The sequence below is a fragment of the Belonocnema kinseyi genome, chromosome 6, assembly GCF_010883055.1.
Source record: "Belonocnema kinseyi isolate 2016_QV_RU_SX_M_011 chromosome 6, B_treatae_v1, whole genome shotgun sequence".
NCBI lineage: Eukaryota > Metazoa > Arthropoda > Insecta > Hymenoptera > Cynipidae > Belonocnema > Belonocnema kinseyi.
In genome coordinates, this window is record NC_046662.1 from 14,461,118 (window position 1) to 14,480,695 (window position 19,578).

The window sequence follows — 19,578 nt, forward strand, 5'->3', positions numbered from 1 at the left end:
CTCTCTCTCTCGCCCTCCCACCCTCCCCCTTTCCAACTCTTTTCTTCTCTCTATTTCTACATTTCTCTTTTTCCCTTTTCCCCAGTCTATCCTTCTCTCCTTTTTCGATACCTCCTCCTTCCATTCCTCTCCACCCCTTTTTCTGACTGGGTGGCACGTAGTGTCTTATGCGCCTCTGCTTGATTTCGACCTCCCCTTTTTCCTTCTCCTTACTCTCTCTTCACTCAAAGTATATCTTTCTCTCTTTTGCTTGGTGAGGCGGAAAAAGCAGGAACTCTATGGATCTATGTTTCTCTTTCTCTCATCATCCCCTACTATAAATAACTATACCCTTACTGTACACCCCTTCAACGGACCGACATGGTATGGATGACGTATAGAAACTCACCTGGGAAAGACCGAGGTAAATTGAGACAGTTTCCGAAATATAGAGGAACCGTCCATCTGCAGCCACAGCCATCGCGAAGCCGTCCAGCGACTGAAATAGAAAATAAAAAAATTTGAAGAATGGCTTTTATTACCTTTACCGTTGCAAATGGCAATGAAACATGTTGGATGTTAGAACGGCGAATAAAGGTATATAAGGATTAAATTGATGCTTTGACAAAGGGAAGTCCAAGATTCCTGGAAAGGTGTGTATGGAGATTCAAAGTCAGTGAACAATAGACGTGTGGTGAATTTAAATTGTAATGATTGGGAACAATGCTAAGCAGAAGTTATAAATCTGAAGAATCAAGGATCAAGATTCAGTTGTATTTTTAGATCTTTCATATTCAATGAGAAAGGTTCTCCCTTGAAATTAAAATGATAATTTCCTATGGGATTTTAAAAAACAAAAGTGGACGAAACAAAGGAAGTTTCTTATCCGTCTCAACTCACCTGGAGTATGTGGGTGCCTTGATGCTGTTCGAATATGTCTACTGCTATAGAGGCAGGTGACCTCACTCGATTTGCACCTGTAACAAACCAACACATTCTTATCAGTTTCCTTCCGCTTGAATAGCCATTAGAGTAAGAAAAAATAAACTAAGGAAGATTTGCCTCCTAAGATATCTTCTGAAAAAACACAATTTTGTAACAAGTACCCTCTCAACAAAACCCTTCTTCTCAACAATCATCCAATCATTCCTCACTCGAGGACTACCCACTATTTCTTTCCCAATCAAGAAGGGTGAATAAGGAATCATAAGCTTGAGTTTGATAGACTCTTTGTGATGAATTCTCCAAGTTTATTCGAAGTCAATATGATTCACACTGGCCCGTACCGAAAACCAAACCCAAACCCCTTCTGCTCATTTCTCGACCCCTTTTCCCGACTTCTTCGTTCTCCCTTGTTTGGCAAACAAGGCAGGATCCTTACCGTAATAATAATCCTACCCTCTCTCTATCCCCTTAATGAAAGACTTAGAAGACTCGATCAAACTCGTCCGCGCCTCGCTTAATCTGCTAAGTCCGCCGAGATGAAGCCAGAGACTAGTTTGACTGACCCTGCTTTCCAAATTTAGTCAACAATTTTATTCCGATATTTCTGACCGTAAAGCTAGTATAATCCCTAAATAATCCTATCGAAATCAGCCTTGACGAACCTTTGTCCTTCCACCCAGGTTTTCAAATCCAAACACTGAATTTGATGATCGATCAGCTTTTAGGGTTCTTAAAATAACAGACAAGTTCATAACAAATGGTTACAACCGACATAATAGTAACAGTGCAGAAGTAGATAATGATGGTGAAGATTATAAAATGAAACTTCAGGGCTCGGAATCACCCCAAAGAATAAAAGAGTGTCAATAGTTGCATAAATTTTGAAAAACAGTGGCATCATAGTGGCATGCAAATTTTCAAGTAGACCTTGCGAAGCTAGCAGAGTCCTGGAAATTTGAAAGTAGCCTTCTGTAGCAACCCTGTGTTTCTTAAAGGAACATCTTCTAATTTTTTCTTATTTTCGGAAAAAGAAGCTATCTGGGTTGCAGTCTGCTCGTTGCAGGGATAAACCCCTTAATCCGACGATGCAGGTTCCGATATTGATTTTCACGCCGATAACCGAAGGTCTCAGATGGCGATGGTGGTTCTGAGTAGCAGGCAGTTAGCCGTCGGTATTTTTCTATCTTCTCAAAATAAATATCGTTGAGTTATGGCGCGAAGAAAGCACATAAAACACGCCTTATGTATTTATCAAAATATTGTGATAACCAGTTGGGAGGAGGGATAGAACGAGGGGAAGAGGGAAGATTTATTGAGGGGGGCAGCTGACCGACGGAAACACGGAGATATAGACGTGAAACAGTGGCTGCCGATAGCCTCCGGACTTCTTTCTTCTCGCGAGGTTGTTTCTGTCGGGAATATTAGTCGAGCGCCCCTCGCACGTGGTGACCCGTTTGTTTTCCCAACCCCTGACATCACTTTGTCCGCTCCCAACGGCCAAACGTACGCCTCCTTGATTCGAGCGGTCATCCATCATCTGTCGCCTAATCAGGAGTATCAAGAGAAACTTTATTCACAGAGTAAAAATATTTCGACTTAAGTGGAAGGTGGTTTGTCTTGAGTTCGACTTCAAGACGGTTATGTCTCGCTCTTGAAGAGGAGCGAGACTTTGAGGTCGTAGTCTCTCTCTTAAGGAAAATTATATTACCAAATTTTGATTCAAGCCATTAGGAATTAAGCTGCACTATTTGCCAGGGTCTAAATGACAAAGTTTTCGTTTGTAAATTGTATTGGTTATTATACTCCGACCTCTATAAACTATGAAACCCACTAGAGAGCTTGACATTGCCAAGAAACAAGAAGATTGGGACCAAACAGTTGACATCTGCTAAGAATTATAATTTTACAGCTGATAAAACCTGTAATTTTGTAACAAACGATTTTTCTTGTGAGCTTTTCGGTTTAGTGTTGTCCTTTTCTTTAGTTGTATTTAGAAAACGTCTTGGCTACGTCTGCATAGGGGGTAATTGAAGACTTAGCCAAGCCGAATTATTTTTATTCAAGTCCAAAAAATTGTAATGGATTATTTAGCCTAAAATACGGGTTTTTAGAAGACAGTTGAATTTTCGTCAAAAAAGTTCATTTCAGGTAAGAAAGATAAATTTTTGGACAACAAAGATGACTTTTCTACCATAAAACAAGAATTTTCAAGAAAACAGTTGAATTTTCGACCAAAAAAGATGACTTTGATAAAATAGTTGAATTTTTGACTTAATAGCTAAATTTTTGACTAAATAGCTGAATTTTTAACCTTTAAAAATGAATTTTCTACTATGAAGTAGTATTTCCTACGAAAAGACGAATTACTAATCAAATAAACGATTTTTAATAAATAGTTGAATTTTAAACTAAAAAAGATAAGTTTTCAACCAAAAATGAAGCATTTAAATTTGCAGTAAACAATAATAATTTTTAACAACAAAAACAACAAACAGAGTGTCGAATGTTTTGGAAAACGGTTTGTTTCTAAAAAGAAAAAGAAAAATTTTCAAGAAAAAAACTAATTTCCATTCATGAAAGATGTATTCTCAACAGGATAATTAAATTTTTAGCAAAATAATGAAATTTTCAGCAAAATAATTAAATTTTCAACAACATAATTAAATTATTAACAAAATAATTAATTTTTCACAAAGCAGTTTCTTTTTCTATTTTAGTTGTTGAATTTTCAAATCAAAAAGACGAATTTTCTACAAAATAGATGTTTTTGTTACCCCGAAAACATTAAACAAAAATTTGCAGTAAAAAAAAAATAATTTTCAACAAAAAAACAACGAACAAAAATTCGAATGTTTTAAAAAATAGCTGAGTTTAAAAAAAAGACAAATTTTGAACGAAAAATTAATTTTCAATCATGAAACATGAATTTTGAACAAAATTATGAAATTTTCAGCAAAATAATGAAATCTTCAGCAAAATAATTAATTTTTTGACAACATAATTAAATTTTCAAGGGAAATAATTAAATTTTTAACAAAATAAATACATTTCCGACTAAAACATGTTAATTTTCAACAAAAAATGGAATCGGTATTTTTAGTTTCAAAAATTAATTTTCAACGAAAAAAATCGAATTTAAAGGTCAAAATTTCAACAACATATATTAATTTTCTACTAAATAGTTGAATTTTGAACTTGCAAAGGATATTTTTTCAATCAAAAATGAAATAGCTAAATTTTTGTATAAAAAAATTAATGTTTGAATAAAAAAATTATTTTTTAAGAGATTAGTTAACTTTTAAATGAATAGTTTAATTTTTAACAAAAAATGTTTATTTCCTGTCTAAGTAGTTTAATGTTTAAATGCGAGTATTAATTTTTTTTAAAGTTTATTTTCAACCAAAGAGGTTCTTTTTATATCAAATTGTTGTATTTACAAATCAAAAAGACGAATTTTCTACAAAATAGATGATTTTTTACCCCGAAAACATGAATTTTGAACAAAATGTTAATGTTAAGACCAAATAGTTTATTTTTCAACTAAAATGATGATCCTTCAAGCAAAAAAATGGATTTTCTACAAAGCAGTTTACCTTTAAACAAAGTAGTTGATTTTTAAATAAAAAGAGATGAAATCTCAAAAAAATAGTTGAATCGTCAACCGCAATAAATCATAGCAATAATTATAATTTGCAACCAAACCGTTGGATTTTTAACTAAGAAAAGGTGAATTTTTAACCAAGAAGATTTTTTTTAACCAAGCTAACTAAAAAGAGAATAGTTTAATATTCAGTATAAAAATTGATTCTTAAAAAAGAATAAATTTGTATTCAAACATTTAAATTTCTCTTCAAAGAGAAAGAAAAATCAATTTTCACTCAAGAAGTTTATTTTTTAAACAAGAAGATTAATTTCGTACAAAAAAAAGATACACTATCAAAAAAATTTTAAATAAAATATTCAATTTTAATCTAAAAAAGGTAGATTTGAAATTAAAAATGGAATATTTAAATTTCAAGTTAAACAAATTAATTATTAAGAATTAATTAATCAGTGATTTATTTTCATAAATCTCCACTGAAAATAATTCTGGTGGGAGCAAAACTGAAAACGTCACCGGTCGTTTATATATTTTTCGGGGGCGCGTCACAAGGGGTGGTTGAGACGTTGGGGGGGGGGCAACATATGAGGAATATAATGTAATATCACACCCTCCTCCCTGGGACAGACTCCCGGGACCTGGATTTAATGAAAAATAGCTGAATTTGTTGTCTCTTGCCTTGGGCCAAGTAGATATATCTATATCTATATCTATATAGGTATATATATGTACGGTGATATATCCTACATGATATGACGATAACTGAGCCAGGCGATTACGGGCGGATCTTCCTTGCAATTTGTGCGAAGATTTCCTTCAGCTTGCGACTTCTTCGCCTGCGAGAAAATCGCAAGAATTAATTGGATAAAAGCGACACCCCTCACTGAGAAAACTAAATTATTATTAGAACGGATAAAGTATAATTTAAATAATCTGGGTCTAGACGTCCTAAAATATTGTTTTTTTTTTATTTTCCCAGATGATTAACATTCAAAGAACAGGATTTTAATTTTATAAATATTTTTAATATCGAATCTTTGAGAATTGGGGTGAGATCATTAAAGTTTAAAATTAAAAAATTTATTTAATCATTTCAACCAACATTTTTCTACGAAAATTATTTTTTTTATCATATAAAATGAATTTTTAATCCAAAAGGACAAACTTTCAACAAAACAGTGAAATGTTTGACCAAAAAGATGAATTTTTAACAAAATATTTTAATTTTCAATCCAAAAGGGCAAGTTATCAACAAAAACGTTAAATAGTCAACCAAACAGATGAATTTTGAACAAAATGGTTCAATTTTTAACAAAATAATTACATTTTCTATAGAAGAGTTGATTTTTTAACCAAATTGTTCTATTTTTTAACCAAATATTTGAATTTTTAAAAAGAAAGTTGAATTTTCGATAAAAAAAAGTGACTTTCTTACCAAATATTTGAATTTTCAACAAAATACTTAAATTTTCAATAAGATAGTTGAATTTTGAACCAAAATTATGAATTAACAACAAAAAAGATAATTTTCAACTGAACAATTTAATTTTCTACAAAACTGTTGAATTTTCACACCAAACAGGCGAATTTTCAACAAATAAGTTAAATTTTCAGCCCGCAAATATGACTTTTAAACGACAAAAGTTAATTTACTGTTTAAGGGTTAAATTTTTTAATAAATAGTTTAATTCTTAAGCGTATAGTTCAATTTTCTACCAAAAATGGTTGAATTTCAACCGAAAATATCAATGATCAACTAAAAAGTTAATTTTTAAATTTTGAAGCATATATAATTTATAAATATTTGAATTTTTAACTAGAAATATAAAATATCGATAAAAAAAGTTAATTTTCAACTGAATAACTAAATTTTCTACAAAATTGTTGAATTTTAAACCAAAAAGGCGAGTTTTCCACAAAAAAGTTAAATTTTCAGCTAAGAAGTATGATTTTTCAACGAAAAAGTTTATTTTCTGTTTAATGGTTTAATTTTCTGATAAATAGTTTAATCTTTAAGCATATAGTTAAATTTTTCTAGACAAAATATTTCAATTTTCAACCTAAAATATGAATTATCAATAAAAAAGTTAATTTTTGACTGAATAATTTAATTTTATACCAAATTTCTGAATTTTAAACCAAAAACGCGAATTTTCGACAAAAAAGTTAAATTTTCAGCCAACAAGTATGATTTTTCAACGAAAAAGTTAATTTTCTGTTTAGTAGTAAAATTTTTTAATAACTAGTTTAATCTTTAAGCATATAGTTTAATTTTTTTGCAAAAGATATTTCAATTTTCAACCTAGAATATGAATGATTAACAAAAAAGTTAATTTTTAACTGAATAATTTAATTTTATAAAAAATTGTTAAATTTTTACATCAAAAAGACAATTTTTCAACTATACAGTTGAATTTTTAACCGCAAATATTAGTTTTCAACAAAAAAGCTGACTTTCTATGTAATAGTTAAATTTATTAAGCATATATAATATACAAATATTTGAATTTTGAACTAAAAATCTAAATTATCGACAAAAAAGTTAATTTTCAACTGAATAATTTAATTTTTCTACAAAATTGTTGAATTTTAAACCAAAAAGGCGAATTTTCAACAAAAAGGGTTAAATTTACAGTCAACATGTTAATTTTGTAAGCATATAGTTGTATTCTATATAGAAGTTGTTGAATTTTCAAAAAAAAAAATGAATTGTCAACAAAAAAGTTCACTTTGAACAAAACAATTTAATTTTATACAAAATTGTTGAATTATAAACCAAAAAGACGAATGTTCAACAAAAGAGTTAAATTTTCAGCCTAAATTATGAAATTTTCAACAAAGTGTTAATTTAAAACCAAATGGTTGACAAAATCGTACGATACCAAGCTATTTACTATTCTTTTTGGTAACACTAAGTTACATAATTTTGTCAAAATTGTGTTCATTGAATTTTTATAAACTTCCTTTATGTATTTTGAAGGGCTAATTCTGAAATTAAGCTTCTTTTTTTGCATTATTATTTTCAAAGATATTCCAGATTTAATGTTCAATATCTAACAAAGGTATTTTTTTTTTACAAAAAACTGAAGTAAAGTGAATTTGAAATTTACTTAAAGTGACATAAAAATGAAATAAAATTACATAAATACGCCTCCCTAAAATGTTCTATCAATTAATGTTTAACAATATCTTGCTATGTGTTACAAATATTTTAAAAATCTACTAAAATCGTACCACTCAGTTACAAAATTGTATAGGATCAATATTTTCGGAAATATTCTAGTTTTAATTTTCAATAGCACATAAAAATTTTTTAAAAAACATTGTGCAGGTACAACACCGTAAAAGATATGTTCTTTTAAGGTTTGTATTTCCGGTTCCTTTAATAAAATATTTGGTAAACATCCCAAAATTGGGGGTTTTACAGGAAAAAGTGTTTTAAGAATATTGCAATTATGACAAGTTAATTTTTATAATAATTACACGTGTCGGAGAGGAATGAAAAAATATTTTTCGGACTGAAAATAAATAATTTGACACCCAGCTGAAAAGTCGCTATATTCACTATGATCTTATAAACTAAAATTTGAAATATACTTTTATATCAGGATTGATTTTTAATTATTAATATATTTAAATTTAATTTCATTTTGAAATAAGTTAAAGATACAAATGATTTATCGTATTATACATCCAATTAATGCTTCAACCTTAAAATTCATTTGCTTCCTATTTTTCGTTTTCTTCGAAAACATAAGATAGTTGTTGCGTCAAGTTCTTCATATTCATCCACGAGAAATACGTTTTAATTTATCCCCGATAAGTATAATTATTTTTTTAATAATATTTAAGTAAGCGAAAAGTTTTTCCAAATTTTTTTTTCTTGCTGAAATGGTCCGTCAATTGATGATAATTAAAATCTTGTTGGCTAGTATAATTGCATCATACGAAGTAAATTTGTTCTTTTGATCATAAACTGCCTGTAGTTTATTTATGTACTCAGCACTATCCTCTCTGTATTTACACTCATATCCTACGTGAAGAAATTTTTTATATCCCATATTAGAAGCAGGCGGTAAATTTTTCCTTAGTGACTGCAGCTATTCCTATGAATATTAATATTTGGGGAAATGATCTCAATTGGCTGCAATTCCCTGGGAAACGATAATAGTACACACAAACACACACACACAAACACACACACACACAAACACACACACACACAAACACACACACATATATAGCTCTAATATCTCTATCACGTAGGAGCTTTTCTTAATGAAAGCATGACACATAGGATATTATCGCACCCCATGAATGAGGCGTAATAAGTAGACGCTTAGCCATAGTGATTCCTAATATTCCTGTTTCGAAGCATATGAGCAGGGGGCATCAGAAATGTCATAAATTGAGAGAAATGTTTGAAAGAAGGGTGCGTAAATACCATTGACCAGTGAATTAACTGGTTTGCTAAGTTTGCTTCGAGTAAATGAACCCTATTTTCCCTTTCCTCCGATTATTCATAATTTTAGGGATAACAGGCTTTTCCCTATTCCCCTGCTTTCCCCCTTTTTTGAACAATTCCCCTCTTTGTTCTATTCTCGAAAAACTTCTCCTTTTCTCTTAAAATGTGCAACACTTGATAATACAATATTTGAATTACGCGGGAAATTACGGACCGGCGAATAGTCTCGAGTTTGAATTGTAAATTTTGAACTTGCATTTGCTTGAAATTGACTTAAGAGACTGAGCTATAATATTTTCAAATTTTATTTTTGAATCTTGCCAAGAACAAATTTAATCATTAATTATGGTATTTTTTAAAAGAGAAAATATTCATCATTTTGAAAACGATTTTAAACACATAGGAATTTTTTATTTAAACAATTTCATTTTTTCCTGAGTTTTTTATATCGCCGTGAATAAATTTTTTACGACCTAAAAAGGAAATAATAAGAGGGGGATTTTTTTAAATCTTATAAATTGTCTACTGAGAATCTAGTGGATGAATATTTGCAACAATTAAAATTTCATCTGTTCAAAATTAAATTATCAAATTTCCTTTTTTTCAGCACCTGAATTTTCAAAAGTTGAAAATTCAGTTTTCAATTCTCTTCAATTTTAAACATTTCAAAATTTAATTGTCTTTAATTGAAAAACACTGACAATTCAGTTGTTGAAAATTAAAGAAAATTGATCACTGAATTTTCAACAGATAAAAATTAAATGATCGATAACTGAAGAAAATTGGAAATTGAATATTCAGCTATTGAACTTAGAGAAAAATCAACTATATGCTTCAAAATCATATGGAAAATTGATGAATAATATGAAATTGATGAATTGGTGAAGAATTCATCCTTTGCTTCGAAAATTTAACTATTGGGTTAAAAATTCACGTATTTTGTTGAAAATTTGTCTTTTTAAGTAGAAGTTTAATTTTGTTTGTTGAAAATTCACAGTTTGGGTTAAGGATAACTATTTTGTTCAAAATTCGTCTTCTTGAGGAAATTCAAAAGGTTGAAAATCGTCCGTTTTTGGCTGAAAGCTTATATTTTTAAATTCCAATATTTGGTTGAACATTCATCTTTCCGGATTAAAAATTAAAATTGTAGCCGAAAATTCATCTTTTTTCATTTAAAAGCAGAGTGTTTCCTACAAAATTCGATTTTCCAGCTTGCAAACTTGAATCTATTGTTAAAAATTCATCGCTTTGGGTAGAAAATGAATTTTCTTCGATGAAAATCCAACCATTCTCTTACAAATATATCTTTCTTCGTTAAAAGTTAATTTTTTTTAAAGTCTTCTATTACATTTTGGTTCTAAAATTAATCTCTTTTGGTTAAAAATTGAACTATTTTTTAGTCTGGTTGATAGTTTTATTAAACAATATATATACACAAATACACTGTCGAATTTTTGTTAAAAAATACTGACTTCTTTCAAATCTACTGATTTTTTATTAACAATATCAATTTATACAATAAACAATATTTACATAATGTTTTTTCTTTAAATTGCCGAGAAATATGTTTTTCAATACATTTTTTTATGTTTAAATTGAAATGATGTTTGTTTCAAAGATTTTGATACACCAATTTTTTTATTCAGTTAAAAATAATTTAAAAATGAGAAAAAATAATCATTTTAAATTTAAGAAAAATTTTCATTGGCATAAAAAACACTTTCTTTAATTGAGAGACATTGAATATTTTTCATTGAAACAATGGATCTTATTTTTAGTGTAAAAAAATATCAAAATATTACTTGCATAATTTAACTGGGTCTAAGCGGCGCACCCTTGATTCTACCTTTCGGAATGAGATATTTTCTATGCTTTATTTCGTTAAAAAATATAAAAACTTGCATATAATAATTCTGAAACTTTAACTGAAAATTAAATCTTATTATAAATTATTAAATTATAATTTTCTAAAAACATTTTTTATATAATAAAAAATGCATAAATGGGTCTAGATATTTTTAAGCCTCCTAGGCAATCTTAGCCTTATAAATGTTCTCGTTAGGAATATTTATAATAATTCGAAAATAAAAATGAAATGTACGCTATAAAGTACAGAGTATTTTAGCCTGCTTCCCGACTGAGCCGGGAAAATAAATAACTGTAAAGTGTGGCTCGTATTTTGCTGGTCTTGCCAGAGGAGGATCAATTCAGGAAGGACGAAGGGGGTTGAAAAGGGGTGCAACCTAAGGCCTCCGTCATAAATCCAGAAGCTCTACCTTCTACACATTGGCTTCTCTGAGTTTGACTTCAGAATGTCTCGCAACTAACCATCTAAAACCAGAATGTTGCCGCAAAATCAAAATTTATGGATTCTCTCTAGAGTCTAGGACAGGCCTATTCAGTGAGGAGAAATTCAAGGAATTTTTGACAAAACGACTCTAATCTTAGATTTGAGTTTTCCACTCTGCACTCTCCACTTTCCGCTCTCCACTCTCCACTCCCCACTCTCTTTTTAGTAAATTTCTCCTCGATGGATAGGCCTGCTCTATACCAAGCCTGTCCAGAGAGGGGAAATTCCAGGAATTCTCGCAGAAAAATTCAAATTTTAGATTTTAGTTTCTCACTCTGCTCTCTCCACTTTCCACTCTCCACTCTCTTTCGAGTAAATTTCTTCTCGATGGATAGGCGTGCTCTATACCAAGCCTGTCCAGAGAGGGGAAATTTCAGGAATTTTCGCCGAAACAACTCAAATCCTAGATTTGATTTTTCCACTCTGTACTCTCCAGTCTCCACTCTCCAATCTGCACTCTCCAGTTTCCACTTTCCGCTTTAAATCCGTGCTAAGGCAGATTAGTTCACGTTTCTCAAAAAATACTATTTAATATTAAAAAAGTTAAATTAATATCTTTGTCAACAAAATAACATTACTCTCAAAATGTAAAAACAATAATTATAAAGTAAAAAATAGGCGATAGTCTCCAAATCCATAAAAAATACCCAGAAGCCAAATTAGAATCTAGATCGGTCCAGCTTGATCCGTTGTCAAGGTCGCTGCGAGTGAAACGTTATTGTCCGTCCCCTTGGGGAATCCCCTATACGGATCTAATACATGATTCTTTCTATGAAGATTAATCGTTCGCGATCATAAAGCTATTGGTATGGCAGAAGCGACATGTACATACTTAGATATGCGTTCTTTTCCTTCATAAAAGATGAATCGTTTACAAAAAAATATTGAGAGAAAAATTTATTTCCCTGTATGTAAAAATCTGTGACAGATGGGAAGTTGCCCCTGATCTAGATTTGTATCTTCATCAATAATTATAATGATTGTCTCTGTATTTTTGGTAAATAATTTCATCTATATTTTGTAAATTGGAATTTTTATAATAGCGGGTGCCTACTCAAATCTTTGAAATAAATCCCCTGACAACTCCAGGTTTTTTTAAAGGTTTATCATAAATTATTTTTTTTCAGTTCCTGTAAATGTCTAAATGTGTAAAAATAGTACTATTAATGTCAGAAATCAAAAAAATATTCCTTAATATATTATCACCATCGATTATCGAAATAAATAAATAATTCAAAAAGAGAACTATATACTTAATTAATTTTTCGCTAAATACCATTAATTTAAATAATATTTGAAAGAAATTTTTATTTTACCCTCATACACTTAAAATCAGGACATATTTAACACATAAATATTCTGAATGCAAGCTATTTATATTATTTTAAGTAAAATTAAATAAGGGAATCTTCATCTAAAAAAATAATTTTTAACCAAAATGATGAATTTTCAACTAAAATATTGAAGTATTCCACTGGATTAGTTAAATTTTAAATTTAAAAAATAAATTTTCAACCTATTTCTACGAAAAATACTTTTTCACAAAATGCATAAATTTTCAAACAAAATTCTTGAATTTTCAATTAGAAAAGATAAGTTTTAAAAAGATAGTTTAATTTTCAAATCAAAAATATCAGTTTTTAACTAAAATTATGAATTTTTCACTACAATAGATACATTTTAAACCAAAACATGAATTTATGTAAAAAAGTGACATTTTTAACGAAAGAGATGAATTTTCAATTAAATAAATTATTTTCAAACCAATTTTTTAAGCATGAAAGTTAAATTTTCAGTCAAAAAAATTCATAACCAAAAAAAAATACAAGGAATTTACAACAACAAAAAAAGGTACATTTTCAAAGAAAAGATGAATTTTCAAATAAAATAATAAATCTTCAACCAAAAAATGATTTTTTAACAAAGGAATTTAATTTTCAACCAAGTGATAGAATTTTCAACCAAAAAAATTAATTTTCTATAAACAAAAATAAAGTTTCTATAAAATACATGAATTTTCAACTAGACAGTTGAAGTTTGAACTAAAAAATTTGAATTTTCAATCGAATAGTTGAATTTATAACAATAAATTTTAATTTTCAACTAAAGTGATGAATTATCAACTCAAAAAGATAAACTTTTAATTAATATTATGGATTATTTAATTAGATTAGTTTAATTTTCAGATTAAGACATTAATTTTGAACAACAAAAATTTTGACTGGGATATATAAACTTTCAGTTAAAAATTTTAATTTTTAGTCAAAAAATGAAAAGAAAAAGGTTCAACAAATTACGTAAATTTTCAACAGAAAAGACGAATTTTCAGGCAATAAGATTAATTTTCTACTAAAAAAAAGAAACAAATTTTCTACAAAACACAGGAACTTTCAAATGAAGAAAGTAACTTTTCAACGAAACAAAAGATTAAAAGTTAATATTTAATTTAAAAAATTAATATTTAACCAGTGATTAATTTAGAACTAAAATAATTTAAAAATTCATTTATATGCAAAAAACGAATCTTCCACAAAATAGTTAAATTTTCAGGTTAAAAATTAAATTTAAAAAACGTATTTTCAACAAAATAGTTAAATTTTCAACCAAAGGAATTAATGTGAAATGAAAAAATTTGATTTTAAATGAAAACCTGTTAAATTCAACACCTAAAAACGAATTTTCGACACGAGTTGAATTTTCAACTAAGAAATATTTTTTAGCCGGAAGAGAAAAATAAAATCCACCAAAGTTTTGAATTTTAATCCAAGAAGATTAATTTTTAACCAAAAGGATTAATTTTCTACCAAAATGGATGAATTTTCAACAAAACAGTTACATCCAGTAATATAAAGCTACTTTTCCAAATGAAAAAAGATTATTATTTAATTTTATATTACAGTTTCAAAAACCATTTAGACACGCTCTCGAAAAAATATCCTGACTTTAAAAAACATTTCCTGACATCAATATTTACCATTAAAATTCATTATGAAATATTTCAGTAGTACAAGCGGATAAAGGCTAGACACAGAATAAAAAGAGTTAAAAATCTATGACAGATGGAAAGTTTCCCCTGATCTAGATTTAAATATTCACCAATAATTATAAATAGTCTCTCTTTATTTTCAATTATTAATTATAGCCTATGGTTTTTAATTCCGAATTTACAATAAATAGAGTTAAATAATGAAAGAGTTCAGTAGTCTCAGTGCTGATAGGCAAGACACCGAGTAGAAAGTGTATAGACAGTACAGACACAAGTGGGTTGTTTTCGCGCGTGCCAAACCACTCTGTCGACTTTACACTGGTTTACATTGATAGGCCATCAAATGGGCACTCGGAATTCTCAAAAGCCCATTTCCACCAACTTCAAGCCCCTTTCAGTGGTCTTCTCTTTTCCCTTCAACCCCACTTTTCTCTCTCTTTCTCTCTCTCTCTTTTCTCTCCCTAATAGCTTTTACCCCGCGTCGCGATTCCCACGCGAACCATATGCTCTTCTGTGTTGCGTGGTGCATTCGCAATATCTTGTATTATTTGCAAATTCTAGTTTAATAAAAAATGCCCTTACAAAAATTATATCTAGACAATAATCTGTAATAAAAAAAAATAATAATAATAAAGTATGAAATTTATTGATATTGTTCTTCTAAATATTTCCTGTTGATGCTAGGACATTTGTTTTCATCTAAAACATACATTTTTCATTTTACAAAAAATAAGTTTTTTTCATAAAAAAAATTGTGCTTTTATTAAAATATTGTTTCTGCATCAAAAAATTGAGTTTTCATAAAAATATTGTTTTCTTATCAAAACATAGTGTTTTTATTCAAAACATAATGTGTTCATCGGAAACAATGCTTTCATCCAAAATATGTGTTCGTCCAAAACGTAATGGCTCAATGCAAAATTTAATGCTGGCATTTAAAGCATAATTTTGTCATCCGCAAAATTGTGTTTTTATAAAAACATTGCGTTTTCATTAAAACATTTTATTTTCATTAAAACATTTTGTTTTCATAAAAAAATAGTGTTTTCATCCATAACAAAATGTTTTAGCACAAAACATGATATTTACATCAAAAACATTATTTTTGATAAAAAAATTATTGTGTTTTTATCAAAGCATAAATTAGTTTTCATTAAGTCATTGGGTTATTATAAAGCATTTTGTTTTCATTAAAATATTTTCATTTCATCAAAACATTGTATTTCCATTACAAAAATTATATTTTCATCAAAGCATAGTGTGGCTATTGAAACGTTGTGATTTCATCTACAACAAAATATTGTTATTCACAGCAAAATATTTTCATCCAAAATATGATACTTTCATCAAAAATAGTATTTTTCATTAGAAGGTTTTGTTTTCATGAAAACATTTCGCTTTCGTTAAAAATTTATGTTTTCATTAAAATTTTTAGTTTTATTAAAAGATGTTGTTTTCATCAAAAAATTTTATTTTCGTCTAAAAATTATGTTCAACACAGTATTTTTTCATCCAAAAAATTATATTTTTATCAAAACATAATGTTTCATCTATAACAATGTGATTTCACCAAAATAGTGTGTTTTCATTCAAATATTGTGTTTTAATTAAAATATTTCGTTTTTATTCAAACAGGTAGCCTTCGTTAAAATACTTGATTTTCATTCAAATATTTTGCTTTCATCAAAAAATAATATATTTTCATAAAAAAAATGTTTGGGTTTTCATCCAAACAGTGGGTTTTATCACAAAAATTATATTTTCACCAAAACACAATTTTTCATTCATATGGATGTGTTTTCATCCAAAAATTGTGTTTTCATTAAAACATTTCCTTTTAATTAAAACATGTAGACTTCATTCAAACAGTTTGTTTTCATTCAAAAATGTAGTCGTCAGTAAGACACATTATTTTCATTAAAATACTTTGTTTTCCTAAAAAAGTTATGTTTTCATCCGCAACAAAATGTTGTTATCAAAAAAATTATTTTTTCATTAAAAAATGATTGCCTTTTCATCCAGAACAATGTGTTTTCATCAAAACATTGTGTTTTCATTAAAACATTTTCTTTGCCTTAAACAAATATTTTGTTTTGTTTAAAACACTTCCTTTTCATTAGAACATTTTGTTCCCATCGGAACATTTTTTTTCACCAAAAAAAAGATTTCATCCAAAAAATTATGTTTTCATCAAAAGATTATTTTTTCATTAACAAATGACTGTGATTTTATAAAAAATTTGTGCTTTAATCAAAATATTTTTTTCTTATTCTAAACTTTCTTATATATAATTTAATGCCACAAAATCAAATTATGAAAAAAATTTCACCAATCAAAATCAGATTTCCAAACAAGGATACTTCTTCAGAGTTCTTTTAATTGAAGCCAAACAATTTTTACCTCAATTTGTCGAAAGAACATTTTTAATTTAAATTTTGTATAAAGGATGTATAAAAATAATAAGCAACTTTTAGAAATGTATTATGTTTTCGATTATGCCTTTTCCTATTTGAAAAATGTAATAATTTGAATAGATTGGTTCAGAATCAACCATAAACTTTCTGTTGTCATTTCACTTATCCCAGATATTATTACAATGATTTCAGGGTGGAACCCTCGTTAAATCTGATTTAAAATCCGAGTTGGTATATTATTTACAAAAGCAAATAGGATGATGCTAACGAGGCCTTGATTAGGGTATTGGTGACAATAATCTAGTTAAGTGCTGCTTAATTAGTCAGGTGTGTTTAGTTAATCCCCGTATTTCATTAGGCCACAGACTCGACGAAGGGTGTCAGTGATTCTCAAATTCCGATAAACAATTTTGCCAAAATTTGAAACATAATAATCCCTATAATTATATTTAAAAACCTCAATCTGTAAAGAGTTTTAAAATCCCTTTTTCAAATACCTCCTCGGCTAAAATTTTATTCTGTTATAAGGCTTTCGTAAGAGAAAAAAGCGGTAAAAAAATTTAGAGTATGAAATCAAAATGAGGCATTGCTTTAAAAAATTGAATTTTAAATAAATTGAATAAGAAAATTGGATCTACATTCTTTATTTTATGGATGTTTTTTAAAGGAGGATGAGCACCCTTATTGTAACCCTGCTTTTAGCTCCCTCGCTCTTAACTAGCCGCCAACTACGTTAAACACTGGTTTAAACTCCCCAGTCTCTTGTACGTTACCAGGAAAAAAGTTCAGAATTCACTCTCCCTCGAGAGCTAACTCTATGAGGTACTCTAGGGTTGATACAAAATCCAAATTTTCGAATTCAATGCCTTTTCCGTGACAATTTTTTTTTAAATTTTCCCTCGCCTTTATAAATTTTTCAACCAAAGAAATTAATTTTCAACCACGAAACTTAAGTTTCAAATTTAAAAATTAAAAATAAATAAAATAAAATTTTAAACAAAATACTTCAATTTTCAATCAAATAGTTGAAGTTTCACCAGAAAATATGAATTTGTAACAAAAATTGGAATATTTAAATTTGCAGTTAAAACCTTTAATTTAAATTGATATAAAACGAATTAAATTTAAATTAAATTTACAGGTAAAAAACTAAGTTACAACAAAGCAAAACAAAAAATTCAACCAAAAATGGATAGTTCAATTTTCAGATAAAAAATTGATTTTTAAGAACAAAAAATGAATTGTCAACAAAATAGTTAAATTTTCAGCCTGTAAATTCTTAAAAAGTAGTTTAACTGTCAAGCAAGTATTCTAATTTTTTGAAAAAATACATGAATTTACAACCAAACATGCAATAGTTATATTTGGTTACAAAAAAAATGAATTTTCAGCAAAAAAGCCGAATTTTTAATAAAAATGTTTTAGTTTTCAACCAAATCGTTACATTTTCTATATAAAAAAGATAATATTATAAATAAAAATGGAATACTTATATTTGTCAGCTAAGAAAATTGATTTTCAAACAAAAAACAAAAAGCATTTTCAAGAAAATAGTTAAATTTTCTATCAAAGAAATAAATATTAAACTAAATGATGAAGCTTTAAGAAACAAAATGAATTATTAACGAATTATTTAAATTTATACCAAATAAATGAATTTAAAAAAAAAGATGAATCTTCAACCATAAAGATAATTTTCTACCATAAAATACGATTTTTTAACTGCAGAAGAATTAATTTTTAACTAAACACAGAGTAGTTAAGTTTTAAGTTAAAAATGTAATTTTCGAACAAAAAAGAGAAGAATTAATTTTTTCAACCAAAAGTGAAAAATTTTTAGTTTAAAAATGAATTTTTTACCATAAAAAAGAATTTCCTACAAAATACTTACATTTTCAACCAAAGAATTGTACGTTCAACCAAAAATATAAACTTTCTACACATAAGATTAATATTTTACCCCAAAAGGCTAATTTTATTTTGAAAAAATTTCGTTTTTATATTAAACAATTTTTGGCTGAAAATACAATTAGCCCATTCTTGGTTGAAAATATATCTTTTTAGCTAAAAGTTCAATAAAAAAATCAGAATTCTTACTTCTTTTTGGCTTAAAAAATTAAACAATTGTTAGTCGAGCAAGGAAGAAATTATTTTTTTCCTTTCTCGACTAACAGTTTTTCTTTGTTGATAATTCAACTATGTTGAAAATGTATTCTTTTGTTTCAAAAATCAACTCTTTCTAATAATTTGTATATATCGGTTAATTGCAACCGTTTTTTATTTTTAATTAAGATTTTTTTTGTAGATATTCATGATTTCAGTCACAATTTTTTTATTTTCAAAAATTAATGTTTTTAACTGAAAAGTTAACTATTTTCTTGAAAGTTCAACTGCTTGGTTCAAAATTAAATTTGTTTGGAAATTTAACTGTTTTGTAAAAAAATTATCTTTTTGATTGAAATTTCAATAATTTAGTAGAAAATTTGATTTTCCATTGACAATTAATTCTTTTAATTGAAATTGTAACCGCGAAATTTTTGGTTGGAAATTGATCTTTTGAGTTCAAAAGTGCAACTATTTAGTTACGAAAATTTAGAAAGGGAAAAAATATCAACTATAAATTAATCAAATATAATTTCAACTAATATCACAGCAAATGTTCATACTATTTAGTTGAAAAATGTACGAGGGTAGTTCAATAAGTCCTTAGAATGACCAACAGATGGCGCGCGAATTCTCCAAATCATCTGTTTTCAGTCAGCACCACTCCCGACTAGATATATGGTGCAGTCACAGTCCACATCTTCTGAGTTTACGTGTTTTTATAACAAATTGAAA

The 19,578-nt window shown here is 28.0% G+C and overlaps 1 protein-coding gene across 1 annotated transcript in view; it reads right to left on the reverse strand.

The window, feature by feature from the left end:
* Positions 1–19,578, reverse strand: part of LOC117174688 (protein trachealess) — an 83,208-nt gene that overhangs the window by 31,535 nt on the left and 32,095 nt on the right. The window contains exons 3-4 of the mRNA XM_033363987.1: positions 880–956; positions 389–478 (exon numbers count right to left, since the gene is read on the reverse strand). Coding sequence (XP_033219878.1) covers positions 389–478; positions 880–956 — 167 coding nt within the window. The remainder of the gene's footprint in view (positions 1–388; positions 479–879; positions 957–19,578) is intronic.